Here is a 22,810-nt window from a genome sequence, read left to right on the forward strand (position 1 = left end):
TAAAGACATGGCCTGAGGCAAAACTACTTCAGAATACAATTGGGCATTTCTCTGCTGCACGTCTCATAATTGGCTGCATCATGCCCACATGGAGCAAGTTCTGGTTAGTTAGAGGTTTTCAAGGAAGCACTACTGTGTGCTACAGCTTTACTTGAGACTTCATTCCTAAGAAGCTAACCTTCAAACAGAACTACTACCACAACAGTTTCAGCCAGCAGCGGTTGCAATTGTACTTTGATGAACAAGGCTTTGCATCTACTATGTGATTTCTCCTCACTTTTTACTTTCCTTAATAGAAAGGTTGTTGAATACACACTATCAGTCTCAAGTTTGTGCCATATCACTCACCAGAAGTCACACTTTTCTTAGATACTAAGTCAGTTTTATTTAACCATTGGGCAGCTGATTAGCAGGTGTGTTGTACAGCATTCATACAGTCTCCAAAGCAAGCCCTGGGATTTCACAATGAAGAACTTCAGAGCAATTAGTACTCAGGATTTGATTCTGCTGTAAAACTGATTTAAGATTTCTTTCCTAATGTAACAAAATGAAGAAAACTTATTGACAGTGTCCTCTTGCTGGTGTTCACATCCAGGGAGAACACTAATCTTCTCTGTAGCTCCAAAATATCCTCTTGGCATCCCTATGAGATTTAGGCTACTCTCAAGAAGTAGTGATCCCCCAAATTATACAGGTCTTTCACAAATCCTTGCTTTCCATCATAAAAAGCAAATTAATCTCTAGCCCTCAAACAATTTAGGCCTAAGACACTTTCCTGGCCTGCACTGGAAGTTTGACAGAGAAGGGTTGTTTCTCCCCTTGTTGCGCTGCCTGATTACTAGTGTTCCCTATCTAGGTCCTTATGTTGTTTACAGTTAGAAACTTCCCTGGACATGCCAAACCTCCTTTCAGGACCTGGCTAGCTAGTTATTTACAGCCAAAAGTAGTTTCATAAGCAGCTTTCTGCTTACAAAGTATACTACTGGCAGTACCCAGGTTTTTACATTAAATATATATACACTATATATTTATAATACACATATAAATATTACATATATTAAAAAGTTATAGTGGTAAGTTGCAGCAGAATCTTCAAGCTTAAAAAAACGCCCCAGTAATGTAATATAAAGTTTCAATTCTGCATTTGGTTTTGCACATTTGTTCACCCAAAACATGGATATCTGGATCTGCTGACAAGTTATCCCCAAAACTGGAATAAACACGTCAAGGGCACACTCAGTCTTTTGGCAGAATGTATTGTATTAGCTTCTATGAAAGGCTCAACTATCATACATAACTTTTCAGTTAGCCATGTCATAGCTGCATTCCCATGAATCACATGGAATCAAATCAGTCTATTAGTTCTATAACAAAATCTTGACTCAATGGCCTAGTGACCATACCCAGAAACAGCAAAAAAATATTAGATTTCACACAAAAACATGCATGAAGATAAAGGAACATGTGATCACTTAAAACAGATGAACCAACCCACCCCAAAACCAACAGCAGTCACTCCCCTTGTTTCTCCCCTCACCACACAAAAACACATACCTTTCCTTACTATCTTAGCTACAGTAGGAAGAAATTTTATTGAAATAGTTTCACTGTTGCCTTGCTTGTCCTGACAGCAAGGGTAGAAAGTTCATCTTTTGTGAGCATTCTGCCATTGCCTTTTTGGATCTTTTCAAAATTTAGCTTTGTTATTAGTAAGTCTGTTCTCCATCATTCAAGAATAGCCACCTTCAAGCCACACAGCTAGTAGATGGTACTCCAGATGAATTTAAGCTTTGTATTGTTGTGAGGAATTGAAAAAGGGACTGCAAAAGCAGATGACACGAGACACTGAAGTTTCTAGTGCAGAGGCAAGACTTTGTAGCTGGAAGCAACTCAAGTCTTCCTTGTTTCAGGCACAAAAAGGGATTCAATACACACTTCATCACTGGCTTACAGGATGTACAGGGATATATCTAAAACAAAGTTCAGGATATAAGTCTTTACTGTTCTATTGCTAAAGCACTGCCAAAGTATATTGAAAAGCATATACCCCAGTCCACAACCATATCAGCTTTCTCCCTAAACACTATGTATATAGAGTTTATTTCTCCTTTAAGGATGCACCGGAAGAGGTGTGTTGTCCTAAAATACTAGTGCAATTATTAATTTTCTGAATAAGGATCACTTGTTTAAGAACAGCACCTCTGTCACTAGCATTCTGGAACTGCATCATTCTAATGTCTTAAAAAAAAAACCAGAGCACGAATGGAGATGTGTAAACTGACTTCACCAAGACAAAACAATTAAAGTATCTTCTACCTTTACCAGTATATTAAGAAAACAATCAACAAGAGAAGAGGAAAACTAAGTATTCCATGTGTGGTCCAGCAACTCATAGTATAATTAAATTCCACTTACTAAACAAAATTTGCTTTTAAGCTGCACGCTACTTACCCATAATTAAATCCAATACATTCCATATCACAGTTATAGGACCCTTACTGTAACATTTAAAAATAAGAATAACAATAAAACTTCACATATAGCCCTAAAAAAGAATACAAGCCAGGAAGACAAATGTAAAATGTGCATCAGTACAGACTTTTCCAGAAGATATCTTCTGTCTATAAATAGTACCGTAACACATGAAATTTTAGTCCTTTTTCTGAGCCACAGGACATTAGTTTCTCAAGTTGTTTTCTTTCTAGCTTCTCTTCCTCATATGGATGCCTTTCTTTTAGTTCTAGCATAAGTAAGGATGAGTTTTCCAGGCAGTACACAGTTCAGAGCATCTAAAAACTTCCCTTGGTAGCAATTCTATAATACAGAATCAGATCCACAGACATATCCTCCTTTTTGAATGCACAGCAGAAAATAACCTTTCATTGTGACAGAAAGGCTAATCTAATTTATCTAACAAGCAGCCTTTTAACTAGCTTTTTGCTAATGTGCTTCATGCTTTAAGGAATTATTTCAAACCTCTAGATGGCAGGTAAGTCTGGGAAGACTGAGGACTAGATTGTGCAAACTGAAGTATCTCAGGACCATGTTGATGTTACGAATAATGAGTCCTCGAGCAGGTCAAGATCTGCCAAGTATTCTTCCTCTCAAAAGCTGACAGTTGTTACCTACCACCAATTAGATCAACATTTACATGCACACAGAGACCTGACTAATCCACAAAAAAAGGGCACCATTGCTTTCAGTCCTAAACCCCAAGAAATCTAAAGCAGGGAATTTGTTAAAATTGTACTTGAAGCGCAGGTTCAGAGGGTATGGCTTTTGTTGGGTTTGGTTTCTTTGGGGTTTTTTTGCTTTTGAGGATTTTGCTTTTGGTGGGATTTGTTGTTGTTGGTTTTGTGTGAGTTGTTTTGGTGGTTTTTGGTTTTTTGTGTGTGCGCACATGTGTGTATGTGCACACGTGTGTTTTGTTGTTGTTTCTATGATGTCTTAGGCACCAAGAGAACAGAGGCAGCAAGGCAACATTTTTTTCACATCTTCACACTATTATTTTGACAAATAATGATCTAAGCTGTGACACTTACCACTAAAGTATACATATTTATACGCATTGCATAATTTGTGATATTAACAATTACTGAGACAATCTGTTTCATGTTGGCACTAATAGTGCAGCATAGGTAGAACCTTCCACCAGCAGAACTTAACTATATCAAAGTTATTGATAGGCTTGAAGAACCCAAAGGAACTGGCATAACAAGTTTCCCCAAGAGCTTATCTATCACACATCTGTCCTTCCACAAATTATGTTAGCTGGTCCAATAAAAGATTGTTGCTTCTTACAAGCCTCACGTCAACCTAGACAAAAGTCAGAACTCATCCACTTATTCCATTAGATATCCAAAGTGCCCACAAGCCACATGTTAAGTATGTCACAGTAAAAACAGCTCTGATGTATTGCTCTGTACCCCTTTAAAAGGGAATGGGGCTTCACCCTCACAACAAAATTGAGATAAAAGGCTGGTAAGACCATAATACTGGTAACAAAGTAACTGGAAAGTTACTTTGAAGTTTTAAGTCTTATGTTTCTGAGAGATTTTTCTTGCAATTCTAGGAGTACAACTTACAACTGCAGGCAATAAGTCTTCTATCTCAGGCTGCAAGGTGAAATAAGCTACTAGTGAAGTAAGTGGCACTGTGCAGCCAAAAAGGAAAGAGTTCACTCACTCTTCCATCCCACAGTTCCACAAATCGATCTTGTGTGAGGTGGCTTGAAACTTCTGCTGACAGAGAGACTTGCCGGTTTTTGAAGAGGGATTTGAAGCACCCAAGTTGATTTTTCTTGTGGTTTAGTGAATATAGGCAGCTCAGAATTCTATGAGCAGAGCTGGAAACAAGCAACTCTTCCTTTCAGCTGCTAAGCTCCAAGCTTAACTCATATAGAATCAGGTTGAAACTCTGAACTTGCCTTTTGCTAAGGAAAAGGATAAGCAGGCCTCACCTGAAAGAGAACGTGCTACAAAGTAGGATTAATACACACACCACGAAAGACCGGGTATTTCTAAGATTCAGAGTGGAGCCCTACACTTAATCTCTATTAGATATGGCTTTGCTTAAATAACATGAACAATCCACCTGCAAATACAAATTTCTGTCTGTGCAGCATTTGAAAGCTTTAAGAACAGCACTTTTCCTTCTCCCGCACAGAAAATGTTACAGTACTGTTCTAACAGGACAGGTTCATGTTTAATATTTTCATTTCTCTAACCATGTTTTCACTATCACCACTATTGATTTGTGCAGTGCTAGATTACAATGCATGTCTGACCCAGAGCAATGAGCACAGATACGAAATGCTGCTGCACTGACAGGCATGTGCGGTAGTTTGCACTGATCTTATAATTTTATGCCTACTTAAAGCAGGCTTCATGTTTGATCTGGCATAAAGCCTACTGATATAAAGCTTGCCCCTCAATGCTCTTTGAACAGATTTCAATGAGCAAAGCAAGTTTACACTAGATCAGCACTTTATGTCACAGAGCTGTGAAATATTCAATGTCATTTTAGGAGTCCTAATGCTCAAGTTACTGTATCATAGAACCATGACCTCAGGCTAGTCAGGATTACAACTAAGAGTTAGCTTGCTTAGCATTTTTGCTGGTCTTGTCTTTTCTTACTCCCTGCAATTGATTCTCCACCCCACATTGGCCTTGCCAGTTGTTCAGTACAGACTGTTTATACAGTGCATGATGAATTACATCAAGGGGCAGATACAAGCCAGATTTTCAAAGGAAGGGTATTTTAAACCCAGACCAGTTCTACCCATTCAGTTCAGCATAGAATCCTACAAACAGCTGCAGCCACCCAACCACTGGGACTGCCTGTCAGCAAAAATACAGTACCTCTACGCTTATCATAAACAATTAAAGCTGAAGACAAGAGTGTTTTAATACACTAACTGTACCTGACAGGATTTTATCAAGTCTGAGCTGACCAGACAGGCAACAAAATACAATCTGGTTCAGCATTTCTAAGCCTCTAAGGGTAATTCTCAGCATCCATCAGATAAGAACAGCAAACAAAGTGCAAGACCTACAATTCACTTCTCACCCATCCCAGCAGCATTCTTTAGGGTCTCACAAGGTATGGCATAAATAATTGAAGCAAGGCGCAAACTAGAGGTGAGAAGCTGCTTTTATGTATACAGAAAGCTTTGAAGCAGTAGTAATCCATATCCATCTTCCAAGTAAAAGACAAACAAAAAGTAAACATGCAAACAAGTTCAAAGCCTTCTAGTCTTCTCTTAAATAAAATACATTAAAGTTTTAGTATCTGAAATACAAAGAAGAAAAAAGCCAGATGATATTAAGTTGAAGACACTGTAATGCTCCGGAACCTCAGCTACTTTGTGATTTTCACAACTATGCTTTGCCCATCTCTCCCAAAGCATTTTTTGGTGGAAAACAGAGTGCAAGATAGGTAACTTCACAAAAAATGCAGAGAAATAACACACATGTATCATGAAATGCACAAAAATGCCAAGAACTACTTTGCCTCCTATTTTTGGTACAAGAATATATAATTTGCAAGAAAAGCAAAAAAATTACTGTATTTCTGAAGTTGAAGAACCAGCCTTGAAATGTGAGGAAAAAAGTACATTTACCTGTTGCTTCTGGTATGCAGTGTTCGGATTAATTTTGGACTCCAAAAGAAGAGAGCCTAGGAAAAGAAAAGTTCCACTTATTTACATGTGTACTAAAATTTCAATCTCAACATGAATTTTCTGATCAATCTTTCCTCTAGTAGGTATTAACACCCTTCCTCCCAACAATAAGTCTGTTAAACACATATTCTACAGCTTTTTATTCCATTTTTTTCCTCAGAGATATTCTCATATAGTACAGAACATTCAAGAGTGTTTTAAGGACTGATTTTTAACCTCCCTCTTACTCTGAGTAATGACTTTTCTATGGAAAATTTATTAGAGATTATTAAGTCTGCAAAAAAATCAGCACATGAAAAGCATCACAGCTGCGTTCCATACATCACCTACAGTTGTTTCACACGAAATCTGTTGATCATGTGGTATTTGTTCCTAAAGTTTAGCTAAAATGCTCACATTAGTTAGCTGGAACGAATATCTAGAAACAAATGCTTGAGGCAGCAACCATTGTGACTGTCCATACCAAGAAAACCTCAGACATGGTAAATATAGGAACAATGGTTTCACAGCAGCTTATAGTGATTTAAGACATAAAACAGCAAATCCATTCTCATGTCTGGGTTTTCTTGCCCTTCCTTCTGCATAAGCATTAGTGTTAATACATGTCATATTTAAATGGTTCAGAGGGTTGATATGGGTGAAAACAACCCTCAAAACTGCTTTTATTTTTGGTTCAATCACTTCCCTCATCCACCTTGCTGCTCAGCTGCACAAATGCCAGTGCATAAGTGATTCTTTACAGCCATGTGTTAAATTTACGTACCTGCAGAGCTTCATTCAACATATATGAAGTACTGATAAATGAACTTGCATAATCAGTCTTGTAATTAAAACATAAGGCTGCATGCTCCCCTCGACAGAGGCACTTCTCCATTCATTTACCCACTTAAATTTATTCTTTAAGAAAATTCCAAACTTTTTCTTAAAAAAGTCTCAACGTCTCAGTTTTCATAGCTATAGTTCTAAGGCAGTCTTATATTTACATTAGTAGAATATTTGCCAAATATCCTCACAAAATCTAAACTAAAGAAAAATTAAAATGCTTCAACCATCTCCTACCAAGTTGAGAGGAGTAGCTGATACACCAGAAGGCTGTACTGCCTTCCAGCAAGACCTCGACAGGCTGGAGAGCTGGGCTGAGGGGAACCTCATGAAATTCAACAAAATCCAAACGCAAGGTCCTGCACCTGGGGAGAAACAACCCCATGCACCAGTACAGGGTGGGGGCTGAACTACTGGAAAGTGCCTCTATTGAGAAGGACCTGGGAGTGCTAGTGGACAGCAAGCTGCCCCTGGGCCAATGGTACCTGGGGAGTGTGGCCAGCAGATTGAAGGGGTTATCCTCCCCCTCTACTCTGCCCTAGTGAGACAACATCAGGAGTAGCGTGTCCAGTTCTGGGCTTCCCAGTTTAAGGAGGACAGGGAACTGCTTGAGCAAGTCCAGCAGAGAGCTACAAGGATGATCAGGGGAGTGGAGCATCTCCCATATGATGAAAGGCTGAGAGACCTGGGTTTGTTCAGCCTGGAGAAGAGAAGACTGAGGGGGGACCTCATCAATACCTATAAATATCTAAAGCGTGGGTATCAGGACAATGGGACTAGACTCTTTTCATTAGTGCCCAATGACAGGACAAGGGCCAATGCACAAATAGAAATGCAGGAAGTTCCAGCAAAACTTGAGGAAAAACTTCTTTCCTGTGAGGGTGCCAGAGCAGTGGAACAGGCTGCTCAGGGAGGTTGTGGAGTCTCCTTCACTGGAGACATTCAAAACCCACCTGGACACATTCCTGTGCCCCCTGCTCTAGGTGTCCCTGCTCAAGCAGGGGGGTTAAACAAGATGATCTCCAGAGGTCCCTTCCAACCCCCACCATTCTGTGATTCTATGATCTCAGATATGGAAGCCTGAGAACTTGAAGACAGGACAAGAGAACAAATTACTTTGATTTGCAAATTGTACTTCCAAATCTCACAATAGTGAAAACCAGCTAGTCACTGTTGACTCTATCTGGAGTATACCAATTACAAAATCCACAGCAACCTGACCTTGAATGTTGCCAGGGATGGGGCATCTACAACCTCTCTGGGCAACCTGTGCCAGTGTTTTGCCACCCTCATCGTAAAAAATGTCTTCCTTATATCTAGTCTGAATCTACCCTCTTGTCCTATCACAACAGGCTCTGCTACAAAGTTTGTCTCCATCTTTCTTACAAGCTCCTTTTAAGTACTGAAAGGCTGCAATAAGGTCTTCCTGGAGCCCTCTCTTCTCCAGGCTGAACAACACTCTCTCAGCCTTTCTTCATAGTAGAGGTGCTCCAGCCCTCAGATCATTTTTGTGGCCCTCCTCTGGATGCGCTCCAATAGGTCCATGTCCTTCCTGTACTGAGGACTCCAGAGCTGCATGCAGCACTCCAGGTGGGGTAAGAAAGGCTATTGCTTCATGAATTTAGAAGCTTTACCAAGGATTTTTATATTCAATACCTTACTATGTATGTGATAATCAGATACAATTAATTAATTTTTTTAAATCAATAAAGTAATGAACCTGTGATGGCTGCTTCTTCCTAGTTTCTAGGTCTATTGTTCTACACGAAGCAGCCTTCACTAATGAAGTTGGCTTGAGAAGTTATCGCCCTGTCTCAACTGTTCTTGCAGTAAGAGCTGTTTACAAATTAAGATAAAACCCAAAACCAAAACTGAACTACATAGCCCTCAAGGGAAAACAAGACACAACGAAAAAGCTTTCTACCCCCAAAAGCACATATGCTACCCTTCTTTTTAAAAAAATTTTTTTGCAGTTTTCTAACTCACATCAGCTCCGTTATAGCAGTTTATTTGGTTAAATGTAACAGCACAACTAACGAAAAAAAAATCACAAACTATAGAGCAGGACAGAGAAGGAAAACATCTAAGATGAGCTTTACTAATTAATCCAATACACTGTGGTACTTAGGCAATAGTCTCGAGCCTTGAATTCTGGGTTTGCTTACTGAACATCTAGAAACAGAATTCCCTTTTCTGTTGTCATCATCAGTTATAGGCAGTATTTAACTTCAATCTTACTTTCAGTTTCAAAGCCTCAACTTCAACTACATGAAGTTTTATAACATTATTTTGTGCTATTAACTTGGTTGACTAACTTCCAGGAAGTCTTTACTGTCTAGAAATATTTAATAGCAGCAAATATTAATTAGAATCTTGTAAGAATTAAAAACAATTTTTAATTTCAACATTGTATTTTAACTGCTGAACTCAGAACTACAGACATGGAAATCCTGAAATTAGCAGAATATTATACATAACTTGAACACCATGTTTGACAAAATACTATTAAAAAAGAAGTCTTGAAGACAAATGAATACAGACATTTCATCTTCCAGGCTGGAAGCAGACACTAGAGAATGACCTCTTTACTAGACTTACCACAAAAGAGCATTTCTTCTTCTCTACTAAACCTGACACTTGCAGGAAAGATGAATCAAGCCTTATAAGGCTTGACTTGCTTCTCATTACCACATGATTCAACTTACTCCTCACCATTCCGGACAATAACCAGAAAAATATTAATTTGGAGATAGAAACATACCAAAGTATAAACCTATAACTGCTCCAAATCCATCCTTCTGGAGAACGTGATACTCCATTTGTGCAATTTGTTCCCCAAAAAGGGTTCAATGACTCAAGATCAGTGACTATGCAACTAGTTAGTTCAGTGAGTTTATTTTCATACAGTAAGTTTTACAGGATCAGGCCCCTTCCTGGTATGAGGCAGTCTTAGGTCTCTGTTACTTGCTTCTGGGAACTAGGCAACAGTAACAGCTGCCTGTAACACAAATACATCCTTTAAAAAAAGGTTACAGAAATTTAACATATAGCAAATAAAGTCCTTCTCCATTCAGGCAATACCAGTACTTCTTCCTAAACACGGTTCAAGATGCTTACTCTTCCATTTCTCATAAGCAATTACTTTCCATGTACATATTTTCCTCTTCGTACTATCCTAGAATATGTTAAGATTATCCAGTCTACTTCATAAAAATACACAAACAAAATTTCATCTTCATGGACTCAACTACTCTATTCAAAGGTAACACTTGGAAACTCGCCTTAATACAAGCTATGGTTTTAATGAACCCCCCAAAATTATGCAGATCTAGGTATTTTCTAAATTATAGCCTTGATAGAATTTGTGAAGGTAACTGCAAAACACTGGTGGCAGAAAGTAACATCTGAAACCACCTATAAAGAAGAAAACACTGATTTGCAGAATTGTTTTGTGCCACTGTAATGCAATATAGCACAGCTGGGGTTTTTTGTTAGTACGACACCACCGTTCTGTGCTGTGAAAGGAATGTGTGTAGAGGGAAAGACGTGCTCGAAAGATTACATACAGATATACAATGCTATTTTCAAAGATATTAGACAACACCAAATATCCCAATCCAGTAGTCTTAAACAACAAATCTGCAGACCTGTTTACATATATGCATATGGAGGAGACCTACTGATACGGAATACTGCTCCTCTCCCATCAAACTGTTATGTGGATCCTTCCTCAAAAGGAGAAAAGGTACAGTGTCACTCGTTACTCCTCATCAGTATAAACACGTTTATTTTCAAATGAAAATTTCAATTCAGCAATAGTTTTCTGCAAGATGCATATAGAGGTTTAAGTTCTGCAATTAGTTCTGCTGCTACTGAATCTCAGAATCCACAGGAACTTTGGAAACATCTCAAACCAAGGTCCAAGAATGTGCTCTGCATTCAAAGAGACTACTCCTCAGTCTAACATTTCTAAAGGGTCAAACCCAAACGTTAACGAGAGGGGAGAGCAAGGAGAAAAACAAATCCCCCCATATTTTTTTCTTTTTATCCTAAGGTAAGTACATAACCACAAAATTTTCTGTGTTACTTTCCTGAAAATAAATGAAATTCATACCTTGAATTTGAGCAAAGTAAAGAAACTTAAGCCAAATTTTGGCTAAGCCTTCTGCCAGTATTACAGGAATACTGATACCTGGTCCAAAGAAACAGCAAGGATGCAGATACCTACCCCGTGGCAAAAGTCACAACATGCAGAACTCAGATTTGGCAAACTACAACTTCTATTCAGAAGTGATTAGATAGTGCCTAAAAGAAAGCTGGCAAATATGGCCTCTAATGGGGGAGTTCATTTTGGCTTGACAAAAAGTTTAGTTATGGGACTAGTCAGCTTTATTTAAAAGTTTAAGCCTTCAAATTAACCCAAGTTAGTTGGACAGAAAAGTTCATTTCAGAGGGCACTTCTGCCATCTAGGCTCAGAACAAACAAACAAAAAAAGGCAATCTGAAACCATGCAGTAAAAATCCAGAAGTACGTAGACATTTTAAGAATGAGGCAGGCCACAGCAGCCTAAAATACCATGTGAGAAACAGGTAAGAAAGGCTTCTGATTATACACAGAAACTCACATGGAAGGTGATCATTCATAAGAAAAGAGTTCGTTATTGCTCTACTGCAATTCAAGTAGAATATACCAGACCTAGGAATCAGAGAAGCTTTTCAGGGTTTTAAGTGAAAAAAGTTAACAGTTGTTTAAGCGTAAAAAAAAAACCAAACAATTCCCTGTTTCAAAGCACATTATATCTGATCTGAAAGCAGCTTACAAGAATTTCTGTGCTGTAATAGATTACTCCTAATTGCAATGACTCTTAAAGTTTTGTGCCTGGGAGCATTAGACATCTCAGATAGCAACACAAATCACTCATCTGCTCTGAAATATTTTCTTTTAAGATGGTGTTAAAAAGGCACCAACCTAAGGAAAAAAAACCACACCACTCCTACAGATAAAGAAATTATACTATTATTCAGTTCTTATTGCTCCAGCTCCAGATGATAGCTTGCCTTAGCATACTGATTGTAGCTCCCTTATCTGAACAGCCTGACCCTGCCATAAAATCTCAACCACTTGTCAAGCAGCTACTTAGCTACACCAAGTCACAGCTGCACAATCAAAAGACTGAACTATGTGCTAGCCCACACAGTCAGCCAAAATGAACCGCTGGTAATTCTGGCTGTTGCTCTGTGCACAGCCAAACTGGCCCTTTAACAGGAGTGGGAATTTCCCATACACAGCAGGAACCACTGCTAACATCTCCCACGGCCTCCCCCACTCAGGAAACGGAGCCCTCAGCTTCAGGCAGACCCCGAGGTTTTCAGTCAGCTTCCTGGAGTAAGTCAGTAAGAACACGCCAGCATGCACAGGATGAATCTCAGCTCAGACGCTAGGATAAGCTTGTTTAGAAGAGGAGGAAGGAAGAAGTTCCATTGTGGAAAGAGGAGGAGCTGACAAAGACAGACAATACAAGAACGCAATGGAAACGTGGAGGCAAATGGTGTATAGGTCAGGTTCCTAGCACTTGTATGCTTTTGATGACTGGGGGGAGTGGGGGGAAATCACAGTTAACTACTTCATGTAGGTTAAAAAAAGGCACACCAGGAAACACAAATTGCATAGTACCTAAAACACTAGTCTGGTGTTACCTTTTTTCAAACCATTTACTTCAATAAAAATGACTGCACTTGCCTTCAAAAACCAGCCCACAAACAATTGACACTAAGAGTAAACAAAATATAAATCAAATTTTATAAGCTGTTTACATAAGCAAGTTAGAAAAACTACCCTATTAATAGAGTGCACATTTACACAGGACTGATACTACCTACTAAATTAAGAACTTAAGCTCTGTATATTATTCAATACTCTTGAAGTATATGTATGCTGTTTGAGAGAGGTCTAGTGTGCGTATCCTATTTAGTTCTGTGTATTAGGTGCAATTAGTAAGTTTGAGCCAGTTCTGCTTTGATTAGCGTATCTTAGCTATGCAACACGAAGTAATGACTTCATTTTGGTTTGGGATCATTTATACCAATCTGTATTTTACTTCTTACAGATGTTCATTTACAACAAACAAGCTAGCAACAACAGTCCAATTCAGGTTCTAATTAGTCTTAAGCATACATATTCCACTGAAAGTCAATAACGGGATTTTAGTTTCAATGGGCTATTTCTTCACAAGGAGGTTATGAACTGCAGTTCTTTTGCTTTTCTAAAAAGAAAAAAAATCAGGAAATTTTTTAGTGTATAGAAGACATGGTGGTTATTAAACACGAGCACAGCAGCCATGTAGACAGAAAGGACTATATCTACAACAAAATATACTGTAAAGTTACCCTAAAAATTTAGCGATAACCTTTTCACCTTCTTCCCTCATGTTGAAATTAAACTATTTCCATGTCAATGTTTTCTCTTACACTATGAAGGTGACCAAACTATAAATGCATCTTCTTCAGTGTAAAATAAATAAAATCAAGTATCAATTTAACTTTCTAAAGTATAATCAAGAAACTACAAAAAAAACCCCTGAGATTCATGCTTATCAGAAGTGCAATTATCAAAATCCTGCTTAGATGAAAGTTTGATTCCTCCATATCAATTTATGATCTTTGCTGTAGAGATTATGGTACAGTGTGCCAGAACTTTCTAAAACAGTAAAAATTAATGATTCTCAAGTTGCTTTTGATCCTAGTTCCTAAAATGAAAAAGCCAAATAAAGAAAATTACAGGGTCTGTTGACAGTCACAAGCTACAACTAGATCGACAAGTCACTAGATACAGTAGCTATATATCTAATGAAGTAATAAGTCGTTCATTGACAGACTTTACTAATAAAATGGTATAGTCTAGATATTGCAAAGTACACATTTTAAAATCTGCACTGATCATTGCAGTCAGGAACTCAATCAATAATCAAGACTAGCCCAAACACGTAGCTACAGGAGTAGACAGCACAACTCAACCTACACTATTGTCACAGGTTGTCAGAAAACGTGAAGGAAGTTGATAAGGCATTGTTTTAAATTTATTTACAGGAAGATCTAGAACTGCTGAAGAACTGAGAACTACTATTCCATAAAAAAACGCATCTCTGAAAATGCTGTTCTATCCGCTGCATTGTCTTTACTATTATAACTGTACTTTGATAACTGTTGATAACTTTAAGAATGTCTTGCATAATTCTTGCTACCAAAGAAGGGGGTGGGGGAGGGAAAAAAAAAGGGGCGTTAGCCATCCAATGACCTTTAAAAAAATGTATACTAAAACAACATGATCTAAGTTTTGAACAACAACTTTCACATGGGGATCGTTTCCAGTAACTTCTAAGAACACATGTTTTGAAACTGGAGTACACTGGGGATCTAGTGATAGATAACTAGATATCCAAACCCATACAAGATCTACAGCAAGACCTGAACGTATTTTGTACGCAGCACCGTGTATTCACTAAGAAGCAAGTACCTACTATGCTTGCACTTGATGGCAATCTTCCATTTCTTGCACTTGGCCTACCACGAATGAACTATGGTTAGTACCTACTTGTTCTTAGGAATCACACTTGAGTTATGCAGCAAAACATTAAGGCAACAGACACAAAGCTAAGCCCAGTTCCTTTTCTGGGCAGGATGAGGAAAGACTCTACCTTCAGACATACAAACTTACCATCACTCTCCGCCCTGACTAGCAGGGACATGCCCTTCAGCCTCTCCACGTAGCAAGAGGACACATGCCCCGTGCCTCGATCATCCCACTGGCGGTCCTCATTTAGCGTGTAAACCTTCACCCTCCGCCGGGTGTCAGTCATCCTGCCGCCTGCTACACCACAGCCACCACTCTGGCTTGCAATTGCTGGAGGAGCAGGAGGCTGTTTAGGGGCTTGGCCCCCCTCAAAGGAGGGGAGCGGGAAAGAAGGTAGCAACCCCACACGGGCAGGCCAAGCAAGCTCTTCTTATTCTTCTTCAGTGCTCCACCGGCATCCTCATTATCGAGGGTAACAGAGAACAGGGGGGTGCAGGGGAAGCGGGGGAACAAGAAAAGAAAGGGGAGCTGCTCCAGGCACAGTCAGGCGCTGCACAAAAGGCGAGTAAGACTACGCAGGAGAGAGCCGCAGAGAGGAGAGAGGCTCCTTGCAGGGCGAAGGGCAGGCAGGAGAGACGGTGAAGAAGGGATCCTGGAGAAGAAGTGGATCCACGGAGTGGAAGCAACGGCGGACAGCAGATGGCACGGGTGGCAGCGGGCAGCCGGCCCGAGGTGACAGGAGCAGGCGACCCTGGAGGCCGGGGCCCTGGCGAGGGAAGCAGGCGGGAGGCTGGCGAGGCCGGGGTGAGGCAGGCGGGAGAGGGGCCGCTCGCCCCGGCCTGGAGCTCGGCTCTATTGTGCAGCAGCTGCCCAGGCCCGCAGCCCCTCGCTCGCCCTCCGTCAGCGCGGGGCTTCGAGAAGCTGCCCTCCTTCCCGCCGGGGCTGGCCGGGGCCTGCGGGCGCTGCCTGTCCCGGGGCGGGACGACGCGGGCGGGCTCAGCGCCCCGTCTCCCCCATGGGCTCCCGTCGCAGGCGGCGGCTTCACTCCCAGCCCGACTCCGCCGCCATATTCTTCTTCCTCCTCCTCCTCCTCCTCCTCCCGGTGCTGCGGCGGCTCAGTCCCGGCTCCTCAGCGCGCCCCACGACGTGGCTGCGCCCCAGTCGCTCAGCGGCCCGGCCGGCAGAGAGGCGCACTGCCCTGCGGAAGGGGCGAGTAGCGGCAACGCGGCCCGTCCAGCCCGGCTCCCACCGGCTCCGTCTCCGCCTCAGTCACTGCACGGCCGCCATCTTGGTTTCACCTCTCACTGGAGGCGCGGGGTCTCCCAGCCAGCGGCGGCACGGGCCGCCCGCCAGCATTTAAAGGGCCAGCAGCCCTGTAGCGGGCAGTGGGACCGCACCGCACCGCACCGCACCGCACCGCACCGCACCGCACCGCACCGCACCGCACCGCACCGCGATCGCTCGCGGACTGTGTGGGCGGGACAGGCGTGAGGCTGTGGCCGGGCTGTTACCGCGGGCCCAGGGGCGGCTCTTCCCGCGCTCTGCGCGGCGCCTCGGAGCTCGGCAGCGGCTGGGGCCGGGAGGTGGCGGCGCGGCGGGGCCCGCAGGCGGCCCCGCGTATGCGCGGGGGGAGCGGGAACCGGGCGGCCCCGGGTGCTGCCGCGGAGGGGTCCTCGGAGAGCTGCTCCCGCCCCGCCCTCGCTGGGTCGCACCGGGAACCTTGTTTCAGGGTGTCTTTGCCCTGTCGAGCACAACTGGACCGGTCCTCTCGCAAAGGGTTCGGTTTCCTTTTTTCCTCCTGTCGCGCGTTGCCGAGTGATCCAAAAGTTAAACGGCTTCCGAGGAGCGGCTCTTGGATCTCCACAGGCGTAGGGTCTAACCATGGCAATACCAAACGGAAGCTGTCGAGTCTCTGCTTTTGCTGCTGCTGCCAACATCTAAACATATGTTTGACAGATTTCTCTAAAATATGCAAAAACACTAGTGCTTTTGGGACCCCCGCTGCATGAGGGAGTGCATTTCAGGGCATGTTCTAGACATGCTGTGTACATGGGAGTTCACTGCAATTTATATACCCAATTAGATCCATTTATTTTTATTTTATACTTTCAAACAAGTACAGATACTTTTTTGTCAAAGTGAGCTCTACTGGGGCTGGTTTGAGCCGAACCCGCAGGTGATGAGCTGTCACCCCAGAATTAATTGCGTGTCACTAGGAAGCCTCCAGTCAAGCACTACCCTCCTTTCTCTCCCTTCTGCTTTGGTGGCCCGTGAGAAGAGTGGCCGGCACGTGCACAGAAAGATGCTCATGGCCTCCATTTGGCAACCTGCAAGGGGACACGCCTGGGGAGGTGCTGTGCCTGAATTTCTCTTGGGCAGTTCTGGAAATGCATTGTCGTGACTTCAAATAAGGTTGATGTCACTTAGAGAAACCTCTGTGGCACCATTATGCTCGTTTACAAATTGTACCCTCTTGTGGCCATCAGATTAATCATAGACCACTGTTCACTGCGGTTTTGATTCTTTCAGGTTTTTTTGTGAATTGAAAACAGGAACTTCAATGAGATTTCAGTTTACATACTTTGCGTTAGGAAAATTTTGGGTTCAGCTTCTTCTCATCAGCCTTGTGTTATTTTGGTATCAGTCCGAACAATGTTCAGCCCAACAATAGTGCCCACTTGGCAGGTTTTATCCCAATTCTTATTATATTTGCCAAGGGCTTCTTTTTTTTTTTTAAGCATTTCCACCCCAGTGATTGCAGAAGAAAGGTTGGGTATTGAGGGCAACTGCCCACGCTGGAAAGCAGATGCAAAAAAAAAAAACCCAACCCACTCAGTTTATTCTTCTTAGAGTCATGAGTTAGAATGCAAAAGAGTGTCACATCTCAATTCCTTCTCTCCATTTCCAGAGGTTTGAAGGACTGCGTCCAGAAGAAATGTCTTCAGGGATGGTGAGAGGCCATTCTTAATGGAGTTAAAAGATTAGGCTCCCTTAGTTCCTGTAAATAATGAAGGACATTGCCCTGGCAGAGGTAGAAAAACTGCAAACCTAGCAATCATTGCAAGTAATAAAGCATATAAATATGGATGAGAACATCAAGGAATATGCATGGTTGGTAGTTTTAGGAACAGCTCAAGTTTTCTAAATCTTAGCATTATTATAGGCCTATTATATCTAGATTTTAAAAAATTGATATAGATATAAAGAAGTAGAAGTGCTTAATACATAAATTTGTTTTATACTTGAAAGAATGCGTGATGTGTTTGTATCGTATGATGATGACTAAGTGCCTTCCTGGTCATTATTAAGAAGGATATTGAACAACTTTTCCTAGAAAGAAACATTTTAAAGTACACAGGTCCTGAAGAACTTGAATTTCAGAGTCCTAAAGGAGTTTGCATGTGTGATCTCAGGAAGCATGAAGTCATACTAATTTTTTAATAAATCTTAAATTATCACAGAAATTCTGCAAGACATGGAGGTTGACTAGAAGTATTCAAATCAAATTTACTGCATCCAGGTCTGGAGCCCTCAGCACAAGAAGGACATGGACCCGCTGGAGCGGGTCCAGAGGGCCACAAAAATGATCCGAGGGCTGGAGCACCTCTCCTACAAGGACAGGCTGAGAGAGTTGGGGTTGTTCAGCCTGGAGAAGAGAAGGCTGTGGGGAGACCTTATTGCAGCCTTTCAGTACTTAAAGTGGGACTATAGGAAGGATGGGGGCAACCTCTTTAGCAAGGCCTGTTGTGACAGGACAAGGGGCAATGGTTTTAAACTAAAGGAGGGTAGATTTAGACTGGATATAAGGAAGAAATTTTTTACAATGAGGGTGGTGAAGCACTGGCACATGTTGCCCAGAGAGGTTGTGGAGACTCCATCCCTAGAAACATTCAGGGTCAGGTTGGATGTGGCTCTGAGCAACCTGATCTAGTTGAAGATGTCCCTGCTCACTGCAGGGGGTTTGGACTAGCTGATCTCTAAAGGTCCCTTCCAACCCAAAGCATTCTGTGATTCTATGATTCTGAATCGGACAAGTGAGAACACAGATAATAATGGACTGATTTTCTGACATCAATCACATGATAAATGCTGATACAGGATGCAATAAGGAATTACAAGATGGGCATATGGCAGTAGCAGCTGATGTGTCTTTATGGAAAAAATAGTTTAATTTCTTGTTAAATTATGAAGTTGCTTATAAGGGTCATGGTGCAGGTATAATATACTTGGGTAGTTCTCAGGGATTTTTTCTGGAAAGTCAACGTTATATTCTGTGAAGAAAGCTCACTCTGCATGCATCAGATACGGGGTGACCAACGTTGGTCAAAAGATATCGATCAATGGAGATGATTCTAGATGATTGTGCAGAAATCAAGAGTAGGACTGATGCTACTTATGATTTGTAGTAATGATTAGAAAGTAAACGTAAAATCTCTGCGAACAAAAACTGTGTATGCCTCGGAGCCTGGAAGAGTTATACATATGGCTGAGGACAGAGTGGTCAGAAACAGACAGGTTCACCTACTGAAGGTGCTGATGGAAAAGAAGGAATGGCTTAGCCTGCAATAGCTGGGAAGGTTACTGGCAGCTAATTCTGTCTTAGTCCAGCTTTATAAATGTCCGTGAGCTCATAAGTACCTCCAAGTCATCACTGTGTTTTTAAGGCAAACAATGACACTTAAAATTCTGAGCTGTAAACACTGTTGATTCAAGAGCTGACGGATGAGCAGCTCAGGCAGACAGGGTCAGAGCACCATGGTCAGCCAGGGAAGGCCTGGTTGTGCTCTGACTTACACCTCCTAAATGGGACCATTCAGACACAGCCAAACACAAGGTCACACCTTGTAAGGCCGAGTAAGGCAGCTCTGAAGGAAGCTAGGCTGCATAGTAAACGAACAACCCAACACAAACTTCTTATATCACGCTGTATCTGTAAGATCCAGTACCTTTTGGGTATGCTGTAAAACAGCAAGCTGTGGAAGAATGTAACGTCAGGACTAAAAGTAGCTTTAATGCCATATAATCATAGCATCATTTAGGTTGGAAAAGACCTTTAAGATCATTGAGTCCAGCCATAAATTCTGGTGTCCTCATTGTTAAAAGATTTTAAGAAATTGTAAAGGGTCAGAAAGGAGCACTCAAGAACTTTTTTTTTTTTTTTTCTTTCAGATTTGTTTGTTGCACTTCAACATCTCAGATTCCTGCAGCATGCACTGTTTTGCTGCACACCCTATGAATCATGTCTCAGATGCCGCTGCTCAGTTTTCACATACGGCAGATCCCCTAGAAACAGTACCCCTGTTCTTGACCCTGAACCACAGACCTGACCCTGTGTAGGTCAGCAGTTAAAATTCTGTGACTCTTCCTCCTACATAATGTGCATATGAATCCCCCCAACAGAAATGTCATCTCTTTTCTTTCAACCCGTATAATAGTCTTAAATTTCACAGTGCTGAAAAGACCCTAGTCTTCCACACAGACCTTCCTTGTACAACTTCTGTGCAACTGCATAGTTGTGCAAAGGCTGTGTTTGTTTTGAATTTCACCATTCCTCTCTGGAAGTGCTACTTTATCTAAACATGTAGGCCTTGTCATCAAAGACTGAAGGATTTCAAAGCACTGTTGAAGCTGCTGGATACAGAGAACATGTCTGGGTCATTTATTCGTCTGATAGTGAAAATGTCACTTTTTCTGAGAGGGGAACTCTGAGACATCTGAATCATGCTAGCTGTCCCTATACAATGCGTATTTCTATTTTTACATTTATTACTGTGCCTGTTGACTGTATTTGTAAAGACTTTTAGTAAAATGTTACCGAGTACTTTTTATCTTTTTTTCTATGGCAGACTTCCTATCGCTAACTTTTGCTCCTGTGTATCTTTTTTTTTTTTTTTTTAACAAGATTTCCAGTACTTTATCTGTAACTCAGACTGCAACAGGCTTCTCTTAGACAAATACGGTTGGTTGGCTTCTGAGAAAATTTTGGATAAGGGGCAGGAAGTATGAGATCTACCTCATAACCTTGTTTCCAAGAAGATTTGAAAGCCCACCAAAACTCCAGAAGAGAAAAAAACTAGCCCATTTTCCTATTATGTGTCTACCTAATCACCTAAAAAATTACGAACCAATGCAATACTGTCATTAAAATGAATTCCTCATTGCCTTACATGCATCCTGGAGTGAGTGTGGGAACTGTTAAAGCTGTTTCCAGTTTGTGTAGATGAGAACTACATAGGTGGATTTGAGCAAAAAGGGAGAAAGACCAAAAGGGGAGGAGAAGGGACATTGCCAGAGCAAGAGCAGGACAGCCGCACATGGATGCGGACAGGTAGACATTCATCCATACACACTCACACACAGAGTCTCAGTAGGTTGATACTTTAATTAGAGCAGTTATCTGGGATGACTGGACTGGACCTATGTAAATTTAGGATCAGGTTCCTGGACAAAACCTGGTGAAGCTAATAATACCCCTCTACGTAATAAAATGTATTAAATGTGAAAAAATATCAGAAACCTGAAAAAATGTTAGTGAAAAAAAAGATTAGTTTTTTGAAGTAAGTGTTTTAGAATGAGCCATTGTACTGGCAGCAACTCAAATATAGGCTTATTGTTTCAATTTTAAAACTTAAGCGTCATGTCAGTGTTTGTGACAATGATGGCCTTAAAAATGCAAAGAATGTGAGACTTGGACAAAGCAGGAATGGCTGTGGTACAAATTGCAACTAGGTAGTATGAATAGCAAGCAGATTGGGAGCACATCCAGCCACTAGAGAGATTACTAATTATCTAAATCGGCTCTAGTATCTTCCATTTTGCATGAGAAGCTAACAAAATAGAGGTGAGAACCTGGCACCCAGGCTCTGTTATCTGTGGATGAGCTCTGCAGTAATAGAGGACAGGCATTTAAGGAGGGAAATGCGCACTGTCCTCACATGCCATCTCTTCTCTAGCCAAAAGTGAAGCTTAGCAGACCAAATGCAAAATTAGAGTTTTTGCTTTTATTGTCACCTAAAAATAACAACATAAATTGTTTTGGGATGGGCATGCCTCAGTAGTCACATTGAAATTCTCCTGATTCTACATTCACAGCCTAGTCCCCTGATGTTCCATTTATGTTGGCTCCTTTCTGGCTCTTGCCAGACATAGATGTGGCACACGTCTGTAACTTCTTGAAAGACATGAAGAAGGTCAGCAAGGGTCAGTTGTTTAATATCTTCTCCAATACAAGAACTGAGGAGCAAGAACTCCAGCTAGTTGGTGGCATGGTCAAAACAGGAAAAAGAGGCCTTTCTTCATATTGCTTGGAAGAAAGTGACGGAATGCTCTGCTGCAAGGTGACATGGATGCTGAAGTCCAATGTGGTAGTCCAACATGCTAATCTACTACCAAGCTTTCTTGCAGAACATATGGATAGCCTCAAAGCAGAGCTCTTAAGTCAGGGACTTTCTGTGACTAATGGGCAAAGGCATTAGTGGCATGTGGGGATTATCAGTGGATGTGCAGGAGGAAGAAGGTTGGGAATGGTGCGTGTGCTAGTAAGGTCTGTGGCAGCGAGGTGCAAAGACAGTGTGGCAGCTTTCACACCCCAGTGCGTTGAAGTGTAGTATGAATGCAGTTATACGTGCTGCAGGGCCCCAAGGCCTCTACCGTGTGTCTGCCTGGTGCATGCCAATAGGACTAGGAATAGTCCTAAATAAACAGGACTAATAAATAGTCCTAAATAAATATGACTAGGAGCACACTTGGACATTGCTGCCAAAGACAGTGTAAGAGCACACCACTTCATTAATCATATTGTCACTGTGTAGAAATTACTTAATAGTTATTAAATATTAACTCACGATTGTCTAAACTAATTAACATGAAAGATTTACTTATGAGGTTTACAGTTTTCATTGATGATGGAAGCTGAGAAAATAATCATGCGAGAATCTATAGAATATGTCTCAGCTCTACCTGTTTATGGGTGTTTAATACTGACTAAAACAGTGCAGTGAGAAGAGAATTGTTTACATTTTCTGAAATCTTATGCATAAAAAAAATCTTGTAAACATACACTTTTTGGAGATTTCAAAAGCAATTTGGAAATGATAACTCAAATTCTAATGAAAAAGCTACATATGTAAAAATAAAAATTTCAGAAGATTAGTAATATATTATCAAATCAGGAACTACTTTTAACAAAAAGCATCTGTAAGTGCTTCAATAAACATGCAGGGGAAGAAACAATTTAT

General features: G+C 41.3%; 2 protein-coding genes across 5 annotated transcripts in view; one reads left to right on the forward strand and one right to left on the reverse strand.

The window, feature by feature from the left end:
• PPP4R3A (protein phosphatase 4 regulatory subunit 3A) overlaps nucleotides 1-14,859 on the reverse strand; it is a 46,482-nt gene extending 31,623 nt beyond the window's left edge. The window contains exons 1-2 of one of the 2 annotated variants that reach the window (XM_064460584.1): nucleotides 14,718-14,859; nucleotides 6,122-6,177 (exon numbers count right to left, since the gene is read on the reverse strand). In XM_064460584.1, coding sequence (XP_064316654.1) covers nucleotides 6,122-6,177; nucleotides 14,718-14,859 — 198 coding nt within the window. The remainder of the gene's footprint in view (nucleotides 1-6,121; nucleotides 6,178-14,717) is intronic. The other variant, XM_064460585.1, reaches the window with a different exon arrangement.
• A 413-nt stretch (nucleotides 14,860-15,272) lies between these two features.
• LOC135315022 (one cut domain family member 3-like) lies at nucleotides 15,273-20,384 on the forward strand. 3 transcript variants are annotated; one of them, XM_064460588.1, is made up of 3 exons: nucleotides 15,273-16,350; nucleotides 17,482-17,523; nucleotides 19,743-20,384. In XM_064460588.1, the coding sequence occupies exon 1, from the start codon at nucleotides 15,273-15,275 to the stop codon at nucleotides 16,062-16,064; it is 792 nt and encodes a 263-aa protein (XP_064316658.1). In that variant the 3' UTR covers nucleotides 16,065-16,350; nucleotides 17,482-17,523; nucleotides 19,743-20,384. The 3 variants fall into 3 exon arrangements, with proteins under 3 accessions (XP_064316658.1, XP_064316656.1, XP_064316657.1); XM_064460586.1 differs by having other exon boundaries at nucleotides 15,273-17,523; XM_064460587.1 differs by having other exon boundaries at nucleotides 17,482-20,384.
• The last annotated feature ends 2,426 nt before the right edge of the window (nucleotides 20,385-22,810 follow it).

This window comes from Phalacrocorax carbo, chromosome 9 (assembly GCF_963921805.1).
Source record: "Phalacrocorax carbo chromosome 9, bPhaCar2.1, whole genome shotgun sequence".
Classification (NCBI taxonomy): domain Eukaryota; kingdom Metazoa; phylum Chordata; class Aves; order Suliformes; family Phalacrocoracidae; genus Phalacrocorax; species Phalacrocorax carbo.